Raw genomic sequence first — 13493 nt, forward strand, 5'->3', positions numbered from 1 at the left:
ACACACACACACACCACCACAAGATCCAATTCAGTCAACCAGTCTAAATATATTGAATTTGAATCTTACAATGAGATCATCCCATAAAAAGGCTTTCTCTCTCTCTCTCTCTCTCTCTCTTCTCTCTCTCTCTCTCTCACACACACACACACACACCACACACACACACACATACTGGTAAAGGTGAATTGGAAGGACAATTTTTTCAAACAAGATTTTTGCAACACTAAACGGACCCCCCTTTCCGCTTGTGCTAGATAGATGAAGTGCATCTTTAAAAATCCCATTTGAGTTGTACAACACAAATCTCACTTCAAAATTGTGAAAAACACACCAGAACTCAAAATATAAGAACCTGACACCATGGTGTAATAAGAGGACAACACTAATTAGGTAACTTGGCTCCTCCCCTGACATGAACAGTAATTGTCAGGGCTAACTTTATTAACAGGACAAAGGCCATACACATACACAAACATGTATTTTGTGTGTATTAAAAGGGCAACAGGTGAATAAAAGGAACAAATTGAGTGCATTTTACAAAAACAGGATTGTTTTGTTAACAGAAATGAAATAACTGGCAATATAAAATTATATGTCCTCTTAGATCAGATGCACTAAAACGGTGTCAACAAAATGAATTTACCAATCTTCTAATAGTAAAATTCTAAAATAAATAAATGAGAAACCAAAACATACAAAATATCTTTTGTAACTCCTCCAAGAAGTACTTTGGAGTTATGTAGACTCCTCTACATAGGATTTTCTTTTTCTTCAACGACACGCCCCGATTCCTCACAAAATCTCTGATGTTTTGAATAGAACGACCAGCCAGAGGAGGATCTTCTGCAGTTTTGCATTGCTGGCATTCGATAATAGTGGCCAGTTTTCCTTTTTTGATATGTTCGCCAAAATGCTTCATTATCGCAGCAACCTCCGTGGGAGACCAAGGATGCTTTTTGACCCTCCTTGCATTTTCCAGAGAAGCTAGAAGCAGAAAAAAATAAATGTAAACAAACTACTTTTTAAACAATTTTTAAATTAAAGGGGACGTATTATGCTCAATTGTGTGAGTTGACATGGTTGTAGGATGCAAAAATATAATGGCGATAATCGGCTTCCTTCACATAAGCCGAAGAATTGAGTTCTGCACACACTAGTTTTACAGCCCTGCTAAGAACAGTTAGTGTTTAGTCTACACAGCCCAAAGACGGCCTTTGCATTGTCCACGAGGACAGGTGCTGAGGCTGTGATTATGCTGGATTGTGCAAAATACACTACCTGGGACCTAAAAGAGCTCCTTTTTTAGTTGTTGAAAACCTACACTTAAGGAGTCGGGAGGCAATTCATAACCAAATATACATACAAAAGCAACAAAAAAAGTGGGTTTTGCATAATATGTCCCCTTTAAGGTGAATTTGTTGTAACAGTGTTTCTTTGGTATAAATCCTGTAATGCTGACTGTTTAAATACTTATTACAATGGATGAATACATTTATTTAAATGTAAAATTCTGAAAGGTAGCCCACATTAAGTCAGAATTCCAATAAATAGCTATGGCAAATCACTATGGATGGAGAGCATTTTATTCCACACACCGTTATACAACAAAAAACATGTATAGCATGATATTGTAATAATTTGAAATGTATAACATATACTCAAACATTTCATATATAACTGTCTGACTCAAATGTTTATTTAAAAACAAGGGTGGACCCTGCCTGACCATGAGGTGGGCCTTCAGGTTTTTTCAGTGAACATAATGTTCTTCAAGACGTTCAGGTTACAGCCCACAATTAGCCAAACCAGCCCAAATTTTCCAATATTATCCAGATTCTGCCTATGGGAATAAGATGATGTTCAGAGTATGGAGATAATGTAGAAGCCCAATGGTTGAGGAATCCTCAAAATTAAAAACCCAAATCATAATATGTTCTCATTGCTTTGTTTATTAATTGTTTTGGTGCATTGCTGTTTTGAAAATGATAAGTATTTAAATGTATTACAGATTAAAACAGGCATAGGGAAAGTAATTTAAACATTTATCCCATTACTTAATACAAGGTATTGTTCCACATTGAATGTGATTTATGTTTTACCTTACCAAGTAGGTTAATATAATTGTCTAACCAAGTTGTAGAATTATGGTACGGTCCCTGGCAGAAAGATGAGCATAGTCACCATACTGGCTTGGGTGGTGTGGATAACTGGGTTCAAAAATGCATGAAGTTTACATTTGTGCTTAAGTGACTTTTGTATGCATGTCACCATTTACCAGATTGTTTATTTGTTTTCTTCTTACTGCTTGGCTTCATCTCCTTGTTTAGTATTCTGTTGGGTTCAATGACCTTACCCGCTCCATTTTTACTTTGTGCTGAAAAACAAAAAACAGTAAGCATATATTTGTTGTATTAAATCTCTTATAATGTAATGTCAAATGCTCCTGAATGTGGTCAAGCAACTAATGGACCTTGAAATCTTGAATATGGTTTCTAAGATAAATCCAGAGTCGCAACTATGACTTTTAGTTTAAGGTGACACATGTGAATGTGGAATATGGCTAGAGCTATTACAGCTGATATTAAAAGATACAAGGCTGAATTTTTCTCCAAACAAGACTCCGGTGTAGTGATGGGATTTCCGGCTCTTTTTAGAGATCCGGCTCTCTCGGCTCGGCTCACTAAAAAGAGCCGGCTCTTTCGGCTCCCGAACCGGCTCTTCAGGTTGTTTTGTTGCTTTCATTCATTTATTATTAACAATAATATAAAATTATGCACAAAATGAATTACTAATGTTTAAAAACGTGTTTTCTATGTATATATGTTCATTATATAAATATGCTTTTATTTATTCACTCCACATAAAATTTAAAAAATAAATTATAAAATACAAAAACCTACCATTTACAATTTAACTTTTAAAATTTAAAATTTAAACTTTAAATTTAAAAATACCAAGTGCCCAGTGCTCAGCTCAGTGGGTAGACACACTGGCAGCTTCACTTATATCACACTTAACTCACTGTGTTTTATCTTCCCATCGCACTGATGAGTGGACAGTTTTCAGGTGCCCGTGCACCGGCTCTATATGATATCCTTTTCTTGCAGACTCTACACTCTGCCTATGTATTGTCAGTAAAATTTAAATGGTTCTAGATTTTGCTTCTTTTCTTGGTGTCACTCATTTTCTTTACTCCACCTTTCTAATGTGACGACATTGTCTCTTGTTGTTGCTCCCGGCTCTCTTTCTCTCTCTCTCCCTGCTGCTCTTTTCGTGTGCTACTGCTGTTGCGAGTGTAACTACCGCCCCTAGCTCCTCCCTCTGCTCAGAGGCGGGAGGGGTGCAAACGCAAGGCTCTGTTTGCGCCCCTCCCGTCTCTACTCAGCGCAAACACAAGGCTGACGTGCAGCGAAAAAAGTGAGAGAGAGGGCAAGAGAAAGTAAAAAAAAAAAAATCCACGGCTCCCAATAAGGAGCCGGCTCGCATCGTTCACTTCAAAGAACCGGCTCTAAGAGCCATTTCGTTCGCGAACGACCCATCACTACTCCGGTGACTGGTCAACTTTCCACTCACCACTGATTTACTGTAGAAAGAGGATGAGAGCGTAGAGGGAATACTTCAGAAGCGTAAACCAGGTAAATAAAGAGTAGTAGATCAGCCCTCCACACACCAACTATTTTCATCTCTCTTGATTAATCTCATCTCCTTCTGTCTCCTGCAGGGCAGCTTCCTTTCTAACATCCTTCAACAAACCTTCCTCACTGTCCCTTGTTTGCACATGCCCAACACAACCTCAACCTGGCCAATGTAGAACAATGTAGACATTTTTTCCAACATGTGCAGTCCCAATGATATTGTTCTTCCTAATCCTATCCATTCTCTCCACCCTCAAAAAGAATCCCAGCATCTTTGCTTTCCCCAAACTCACCTCCAAGAACTGCAATCTATTAAGAACTCTGCTGCCCCCTTACTCTACTGCACTCACTCTAGAGACTATATCACCACATCCTAAAAAGAACATTACTGGCTGCACACTGACTATAGTATTGAGTGCAAACTCCTAATCAACTTTTAAGCCTTCAACAACCTTGCTGCTAAACAGGCCAGTGCATAGTGTGGTGGAGCCATGTTAATGTAGAATTTAAGGAGTCAGGTAAGACTGTTCTATCGTTTTTCTGGACTGAGCCATGTTATTGGCTGATGGTTTTAGACAAATGCAACAGAACCACTTCATTTTTTTTTCTTTAAGCTTCAAACAACATTTATAGCTATGCTTTGTTAAAATGTTGTTATGAACATGAAAAAAAATATGTTAAGCTAACTTGTTTTTGCAAATTGGGTATAGCAGCTTTAATAATGACATGGTAAGTAAATATGTAAAAAGTGCAGATGTAAAAGGTTCATTATGAACATATATCATATTTACTTATGGATTAGTTTTTATAGTGTTCCTTATGGATCATATTTAAGATATTCTAATGTACCCAACCTTCCATAATTAAATAATTACCTTCACATCTCACACCACTCCATTTCAGAGGCGAAAAAGGTCCTCCACATGCAAAACATTTTTCTAAACTTGACATTTCGTCAGGGACTAGATCATGATCGCAGTCCTGTTTGGTAAAAAAAAAACAAAAAAAAAAACAGTGTAATCAAAAACAAAATTCATACTTTTGTGATGTAAAATATCACAACCAAATAGTTGTTTTGGTTCCTCTTTATAAAGGAGTTAAGGACGGAAGAAAAAAAAAAAAAAAACAGGTTCAAGTGTTACTAAAACTATTAAATCAATTTTTGTAACTTTTGCAATGCAAAATTTAAAGGGAAAAATACCTGCTGTATATAGATCAATTTTCAAAACAATTTGTTCTTCTAGGTTTTATATTATGGTATATATTACAAAACCACAATGAAAATAAAATTCATTGTGGACCCACAACCCCCAAAAAAGATTAGACTTACAATTTGTTCTTTCTGAAATGAGAAGATGTGTCCAAAGTTTTGACTGGGAGTGTAAAAAAGTATAATTAAATCATGAAGTCATGAATCCATCAAGACATAACGGATGGCCTTTACACAACAATGTTACATAAATGTGCTTAGCATTAACAGGAAAGAGTTTAGCGATTGTTTCGGTTGTATTTACATGCTCCTTGCTATAGTAAGCTTCATTCTTGCTCCTTGATCAGCTGAAATTCAAATATGCGATCTAACTACATCAGAGTTCATTTCAACCAAGCCGAGAACTACGTCTTTATGCAAACCAGATTTAGGGTTGGGGTTTCATACTTCCTGTTTCAAATCTCAGTCCTCCTAATGCGTGCATCTTACTTGGTCAAGATAACCAAGGACCCACATACCTCAATACTGCCTAATAACTAGCACCTCAGTCTACAACTAAAACAATCTGACACTGAAACTCCAATTTACCTTTGTTGCGTCATTAGGAGAGGAACTGGCTGCATTCTCATCCACAGCCTGAGATGCCACCATGTTGGATTTCTAAAGAAGAAGCGTGAATAATGAATGGCAGTCTTTGGGTCTAGCCAAGATGAATACAGTCCTCCTAATGTCTGGACCTGTCCAGTTGAGTAATACACAGGACCCGTGTGTGTATGCACAATTGCCAGAGTAACTCTCATTGATCTGAATTCATTTCTAAACTCAGTCCTCCTAATGTCTGGACCTGTCCAGTTGAGTAATACACAGGACCCGTGTGTGTGGGCGCACTTGTAGGTAGAACTCAGTTGTTTATACTTCCTGTTTCAAATCTCAGTCCTCCTAATGCGTGCATCTTACTTGGTCAAGATAACCAAGGACCCACATACCTCAATACTGCCTAATAACTAGCACCTCAGTCTACAACTAAAACAATCTGACACTGAAACTCCAATTTACCTTTGTTGCGTCATTAGGAGAGGAACTGGCTGCATTCTCATCCACAGCCTGAGATGCCACCATGTTGGATTTCTAAGGAAGAAGCATGAATAATGAATGGCAGTCTTTGGGTCTAGCCAAGATGAATACAGTCCTCCTAATGTCTGGACCTGTCCAGTTGAGTAATACACAGTACCTGTGTGTGTATGCACAATTGCCAGAGTAACTCTCATTGATCTGAATTCATTTCTAAACTCGGTCCTCCTAATGTCTGGACCTGTCCAGTTGAGTAATACACAGGACCCGTGTGTGTGGGCGCACTTGTAGGTAGAACTCAGTTGTTTATACTTCCTGTTTCAAATCTTAGTCCTCCTAATGCGTGCATCTTACTTGGTCAAGATAACCAAGGACCCACATACCTCAATACTGCCTAATAACTAGCACCTCAGTCTACAACTAAAACAATCTGACACTGAAACTCCAATTTACCTTTGTTGCGTCGTTAGGAGAGGAACTGGCTGCATTCTCATCCACAGCCTGAGATGCCACCATGTTGGATTTCTAAGGAAGAAGCATGAATAATGAATGGCAGTCTTTGGGTCTAGCCAAGATGAATACAGTCCTCCTAATGTCTGGACCTGTCCAGTTGAGTAATACACAGGACCCGTGTGTGTATGCACAATTGCCAGAGTAACTCTCATTGATCTGAATTCATTTCTAAACTCGGTCCTCCTAATGTCTGGACCTGTCCAGTTGAGTAATACACAGGACCCGTGTGTGTGGGCGCACTTGTAGGTAGAACTCAGTTGTTTATACTTCCTGTTTCAAATCTTAGTCCTCCTAATGCGTGCATCTTACTTGGTCAAGATAACCAAGGACCCACATACCTCAATACTGCCTAATAACTAGCACCTCAGTCTACAACTAAAACAATCTGACACTGAAACTCCAATTTACCTTTGTTGCGTCGTTAGGAGAGGAACTGGCTGCATTCTCATCCACAGCCTGAGATGCCACCATGTTGGATTTCTAAAGAAGAAGCGTGAATAATGAATGGCAGTCTTTGGGTCTAGCCAAGATGAATACAGTCCTCCTAATGTCTGGACCTGTCCAGTTGAGTAATACACAGGACCTGTGTGTGTATGCACAATTGCCAGAGTAACTCTCATTGATCTGAATTCATTTCTAAACTCGGTCCTCCTAATGTCTGGACCTGTCCAGTTGAGTAATACACAGGACCCGTGTGTGTGGGCGCACTTGTAGGTAGAACTCAGTTGTTTATACTTCCTGTTTCAAATCTCAGTCCTCCTAATGCGTGCATCTTACTTGGTCAAGATAACCAAGGACCCACATACCTCAATACTGCCTAATAACTAGCACCTCAGTCTACAACTAAAACAATCTGACACTGAAACTCCAATTTACCTTTGTTGCGTCATTAGGAGAGGAACTGGCTGCATTCTCATCCACAGCCTGAGATGCCACCATGTTGGATTTCTAAGGAAGAAGCATGAATAATGAATGGCAGTCTTTGGGTCTAGCCAAGATGAATACAGTCCTCCTAATGTCTGGACCTGTCCAGTTGAGTAATACACAGGACCTGTGTGTGTATGCACAATTGCCAGAGTAACTCTCATTGATCTGAATTCATTTCTAAACTCGGTCCTCCTAATGTCTGGACCTGTCCAGTTGAGTAATACACAGGACCCGTGTGTGTGGGCGCACTTGTAGGTAGAACTCAGTTGTTTATACTTCCTGTTTCAAATCTTAGTCCTCCTAATGCGTGCATCTTACTTGGTCAAGATAACCAAGGACCCACATACCTCAATACTGCCTAATAACTAGCACCTCAGTCTACAACTAAAACAATCTGACACTGAAACTCCAATTTACCTTTGTTGCTTCGTTAGGAGAGGAACTGGCTGCATTCTCATCCACAGCCTGAGATGCCACCATGTTGGATTTCTAAGGAAGAAGCATGAATAATGAATGGCAGTCTTTGGGTCTAGCCAAGATGAATACAGTCCTCCTAATGTCTGGACCTGTCCAGTTGAGTATTACACAGGACCCGTGTGTGTATGCATACTTTTCAGTATAGCCTTTATTCATTTAATACTATTTATACTTATACTGTACTATTTACATTATACCTTGCTTCTCCATGGCCAGTTGGAATCACCATAGTTATAGGTGATTTCTTCTCCTGGACCAATATCTTTGATTGCAAACAAAAAGAGATGGGGCCTTCCATCCACTCTGGTAACTGTCATTTTACTGTTTGGATTCACATTATCGTCATTTACAAGTCTGCTAAGTGAGCCGTCCTCTCTGGCAGCATCAACACTAAAACAAAAAGTATACAATAACAATTACACTCTGCAAAGAAAGTCATTAAGTATATTAGGTTGTAGAACATCTGAATAACATTTTAATATTCAATTCAAAATATTATTTGAATATTATAATTTGTAAACCTCATGTATTTTATCCTTTATCAAAGCAGTTACATACCATAACTGTTTTCCATTGAACTTGAAATCAAATATGAAAACCTTGAGTGCATCATGGTAAAGTTTCATTCGGTTTTCTTGTTCCTCTTTAGTTATGATTTGTCCTCTGTACTCAAAAAGAAAATCTCCCTTTTGAAATGACTGACAGCTGAACACACCGCGACCTAAAGACACACATCAAAAACAAATTGGGCAATAAACTATAAACCATTTAATTAAAATCCTTCTTGTTTTTAAATATGTTTTTTATTTGATTATATTGTATTATTTATTTTGGAACATGTAACATGTTCATAATTCCTTGGGGAAAGACAAGGAAAAAATAGAAATATAATAATAATAATAAAACAAGTATAATTATATTCGTGATTATTAATTTTCTCATGCATGGTATGCTACAAAAAAACTACAAAAAACATAAAAATTTCTATTTTGAGAAGCTGACTGCATTCTTTGGAATCAACTCACCTTTAAATGAATCAATATACCTCACATCAAATCCTGCCTTGTCTTCACCTAAGGAGCAGTAATACCTAGCATCTTGTCTGGGATTTATTTTATCTCTCCGTGGCCTTGTTGCCGCCATCCCCTGCAAAGATCAGGTATTAATGACTTTAGAAATAACACATTATACTACAAAATGTATGTAGACATAGAAATAAACAGATCGAAAAATCTATTTATGTTGGGGAGAGCTCCCCTAAAGGTTCCAAATATCTGTGTTTCCCAACAGTTCCTCCTATCTTGTATGACTGTGTGTCAGAGGCTGCATGCCCTACCTGTGGAAGTTCTGTTTCGTATATTTTATTTGGTCTAAGGTTACTGCAAATCTTAATGAGTTAATTTCATATCCACATTTCCTTAACCTTTTATATTTCTTAAAGTTATAAATTAAAATAATGATTTAGTATGGTTGAACAATAAGCATATTTGTCCTACAGTTTTTGTTTCATTTGTAAAATATTTTCTGAAAACAGATCTCACTAGTTTTAAAACCACAAGTTTTGTGATGCTAAAACCAAAATTAATCAAACCAACAGCAACAGAATGTCAAACTTTTGCTACTAGCATGCTGGCTACCTAAACTGTCAAAAATTAGATGCTTTGGTGTATCCGAACGTAATATAATAACCTATATTACTTTGCTTTATTGGATGAATATATTTATATAAACATCATGTGTAAGGGAATTTGTATGGTTCTCACCTGATCTTCCACGAAAGCAGTAAGATAAAAGCTGTCTCATTAAATCCTCATGTCGTGCACCTGAACTCTTTAGTGTCCTCTTCTTCTTCTTCTGCTCTTTAAATGTTCATGGTGGTTGGCAACCAGCGTAGATGTACATTAGCGCCCCCATAGTGCTGAGGAGTGGATATCATTGGCCAAGAACAGTGGATTAACACTGGGATTCTTGCAAATAGAATGCTATGATGTAATAGAGTTAAATTGCTCTAGTGCATTCTGACATAACTCACTTGGAATATGTAGACTTAATAATACTGTATAAAATGTAATTTTTCCAAAAGACTGATATTTATGCTTCTAAATTTTTAAAGAATGAAACAAAAGTAGTAAATGGGGATGACGCGTTTTAGTAACAACTTCAAAGTTATTTGGCTAAAAGAGTTTTAAAATTCAAATAATTAACTTGGACCAAAAAGGCATATTATTGCTACAATGAGATTGGTGAATAAAAATAGATTAGACCACAGATATTTAAGTATTGCAGCAATACAATTAATTTTCATGACCTTAAGTGTTTTTTGTGATGCTTTCTTTTTCTTTTTAAATAGTAAAAACTCATGACATAATTAGGACAAAGTTTATAATGAAATAGAAAAATCTTTATTATTGTGGCTGCTCTGGGATGCTGCTGCAGGTGAGATGGACTCACCTGCATTGTATCTACAATCTGTTACAGCAACCGTATAATTATTGTAATTGTTGGACAGCGCGAGGGAACGACCGGCTCAGGTGAGCCACAGGCTGGTGCGCTAGCGGGATGGGGGTGCCGCTGGAAGCGTGGGCGGTCCCTGGAACCACCTCGTCACCAGCGCCGCTAGATCTACAGGCGAACGCCCAGGTAGTCACTTCCCCGTGGCTGGGCTGGGGCGCTGATGCTCCAGGCCGATTCCCTCGCTTGCTCATGGAGGGGGGGGGGAGGTGGCTCCCCGGTCTTAGTCGGGGGAAGAGGGTATGTGGCGGGGCGTGTTCTGCGATGCCGCTGCATGTGAGATGGACCCACCTGCACGGCATCTATAATCACACCACGCTGGCTTAAAACTTGTGCTCTGCTTGTGGTGTTGTTGGTGGTGATGTGTACGGCAGACACAAACATACCTTCCCACCCTCATACACACAACCACAAACACTCGGCCCTCACCCAACGTGGACACAGACATAAATGGACACTGTACACACAATCACACTCCCCAAACATTCTCTACATCCCAGGTCCAGGTATTCTTGCCCCGGAGGGGGAACTCATACCCAGACCCAGATGTTGCCCTCCTCCCTGAGGTGGAAATCAAGCAGACCGTCCCCGGCTCCACAGTGGCAGGGGGCCGCTGCAACCCAGGCCTCGATCAGATGGCCAATTCCACCTTCAGGACCCCCCGCCCTGACGGCTGGCAGAGAGTGGGGCTCTGTGAAGACCCCATGCCTCCCTCCGCTCGCTCATATGTAGTGTTGCTGCGTGCTGTTCTAAAGTGCATTTAAAACACGGGAGGAGATGTCATCTGTTCTTTTGATATTCATCAGAACCCTGGCTGCAGCATTTTGGATCAGCTGAAGACTTTTAGTTGCATTATGTGGACTTCCTGATAGTTAAGAGTTATAGTAATGCAGCCTTGAAGTAACAAAGGCATCAACTAGTTTTTCAGCATCACTCCTGGATGGGATGTTTCTAATTTTAGCAATATTACGGAGGTGGAAGGAGGAGACCCTAGAAACCTCTTTCATGTCAGATCTAAATGACATGTCTTTGTCAAAAAATAACACAGAGGTTCTTTGCTTTATTACTGGAGGCTAATTTAGTGCCATCCAGATGAAGGGACTGACCAAGTAATTTGTTTTTCTGAGCTTCTGGTCCAAAGACAACTTCTGTCTTGTCGGAATTCAAAAGGAGGAAGTTTGAAGACATCCAGGTTTTTATGTCTTCCAAGCATGCCCGTAATCTTTATAACTGATTAGGTTCATCAGGATTTAGGTGTGCATAGCTATGGAAATTTATCCCATGCTGTCTAATGATTTTACCAATAGGGAACATATATATAGTAAAAAGGATCAGTCCAAGTACAGAACCCTGTGGTACGCCACAAGTAACCATAGAGGTTGAAGAGGATTTATCATTTACGTAAACAAACCTTGAGTCTGTTGGACAAGTAAGATTTAAACCAGCCTAGTGCTGTTCCTTTGATCCCTGCAACATTTTCAAACCTTTCTATGAGAATATTGTGATTGAATGTGTCAAAAACAGCACTGAGGTCCAGTAGAACCAGAAAGGTCACCAGTCCATTATCTGAGGCCATGAGAATATCATTAGTAACTTTCACCAGAGCTGTTTCAGTGCTATGATGAGCTCTAAAGCCAGATTGAAACTCTTCAAACAGGTCGTTATTGTTTAAGTGCTAACACACCTGACTGGCAACTATTACCTCAAGAATTTTAGATATGAAGGGAAGATTAGATATAGGTCTATAGTTCATTAAGTTGTCTTGATTAAAAGAGGGTTTCTTAAATAGAGGTTTAATTACAGCAACCTTAAAATCCTATGGTACGTATCCATTTTCTAAAAATAAATTCATTATATCCAAAACTGGAGCAACAATTAAAGGAAATACCGCTTTAAATAGTTTGGTTCGGAATTAGGTCTAACATGCAGGTATGTATGTAGACCATGTCTACATACCTAAATGTCATAGTTCAGCTGTGTGCAGGCAGAAACGAGGAAAAGGACCCAAAATGCAGACTCTCGGAAGACTGGAGTGAAACTCAAAAACGGCAGCTTTATTGCTGGTTGGAAAATAAAAGGCAATACAAAACTAATCCACGGGGAGACACACAGCACAGGATTAGTGCCGTTTACGACGCGACAGGGAGCACAGAAAATACAGGGCTAAAATACACAGGACATAACGAGGGGAATGAGAGGCAGGAGGTGAACACTGGTGGGAGACATCAGGGCTAACGAGACCAAGGAAGCAAAACTGAAAACACTGACATGAGACAAAGACCTTGGCTGTGTCCCAATTCAGGGTATGCACGCTTGAAGTACGCACACTACGCGTACTACGGACGGTGCGTACTATAAGTACGGGAAGTGCGGAAGTGAGAGGCTTGTGAAATGGGACGGTCTAGCCTTCATCGCGCTGTTCAGGTTGCCTACCAACCATGATACTAACTGCGAGAAACGTGTCATACAGCAGTGTGTGACAGAAATGAAGGAGAAAAAATGTTCTGTTGGTCCTTCATTTTTGTCATGACATCACTTGTATTAGTTGAGTATCTGAGGCTGAAACCACGGGACTGTAAAACATGATAGTTGGGCTTTATTTCTGTACTGAAGTCATTTCAAGATTAGTTAGTAAATAACAATTAGCTAACGTTGTTCATGAGACTAAAATCATCTCACTGTGGTAATGTAAATATAATATGGCCAATATCATATGTATTGTCAGATTATTATGGTATATATATGTATATATATATGTATATTACAGCAGTGAGCTTGAACTCTGGGTCAAAGATTAAAGTTGCCGTTATTTATATTTCCTATCACCTTAAATCTTCACTCAAAGACAAGTATCTCTGACAGTGTATATATAGATGTATTATACATAAGAGACAAATATTGTTCGTTTAATATGTTGGAATTATTACATTTGGCTCAATGCTTACATATATGTGTAAAAAGGAAAATGTACGAGCTGTGAAAACTGTTTCTGATACAATGAAGAGTAGACTGATATATTAAATATTCCTTTATTGGGTGAGAAAATCATACCATGTCATAACTGCTTCAAGTCATACAGAATAGATATCAGAGCCATAAACAGGCTGACTTCTGCTAAATGGGTCAAACTGGGCAGAAAGTAAACA

General features: G+C 38.9%; 1 protein-coding gene across 1 annotated transcript; it reads right to left on the reverse strand.

Annotated features, from left to right (window-relative positions):
* Positions 1 to 799: 799 nt before the first annotated feature.
* LOC109200718 (histone-lysine N-methyltransferase mes-4) lies at positions 800 to 12326 on the reverse strand (the record flags this gene model as incomplete). The annotated part of the gene is made up of 14 exons (XM_019356313.2): positions 12304 to 12326; positions 9600 to 9754; positions 8862 to 8982; positions 8395 to 8557; positions 8034 to 8226; positions 7777 to 7848; positions 7309 to 7380; positions 6841 to 6912; positions 6373 to 6444; positions 5905 to 5976; positions 5437 to 5508; positions 4514 to 4619; positions 2279 to 2377; positions 800 to 987 (listed from the first exon to the last, which is right to left on the reverse strand). Coding segments are annotated over exons 3-14 (1299 nt in total), but the record flags the coding sequence as incomplete, so codon positions are not given.
* Positions 12327 to 13493: the final 1167 nt, after the last annotated feature.

Source organism: Oreochromis niloticus, unplaced genomic scaffold (assembly GCF_001858045.2).
Source record: "Oreochromis niloticus isolate F11D_XX unplaced genomic scaffold, O_niloticus_UMD_NMBU tig00001764_pilon, whole genome shotgun sequence".
In the NCBI taxonomy this organism is placed as follows: Eukaryota; Metazoa; Chordata; class Actinopteri; order Cichliformes; family Cichlidae; genus Oreochromis; species Oreochromis niloticus.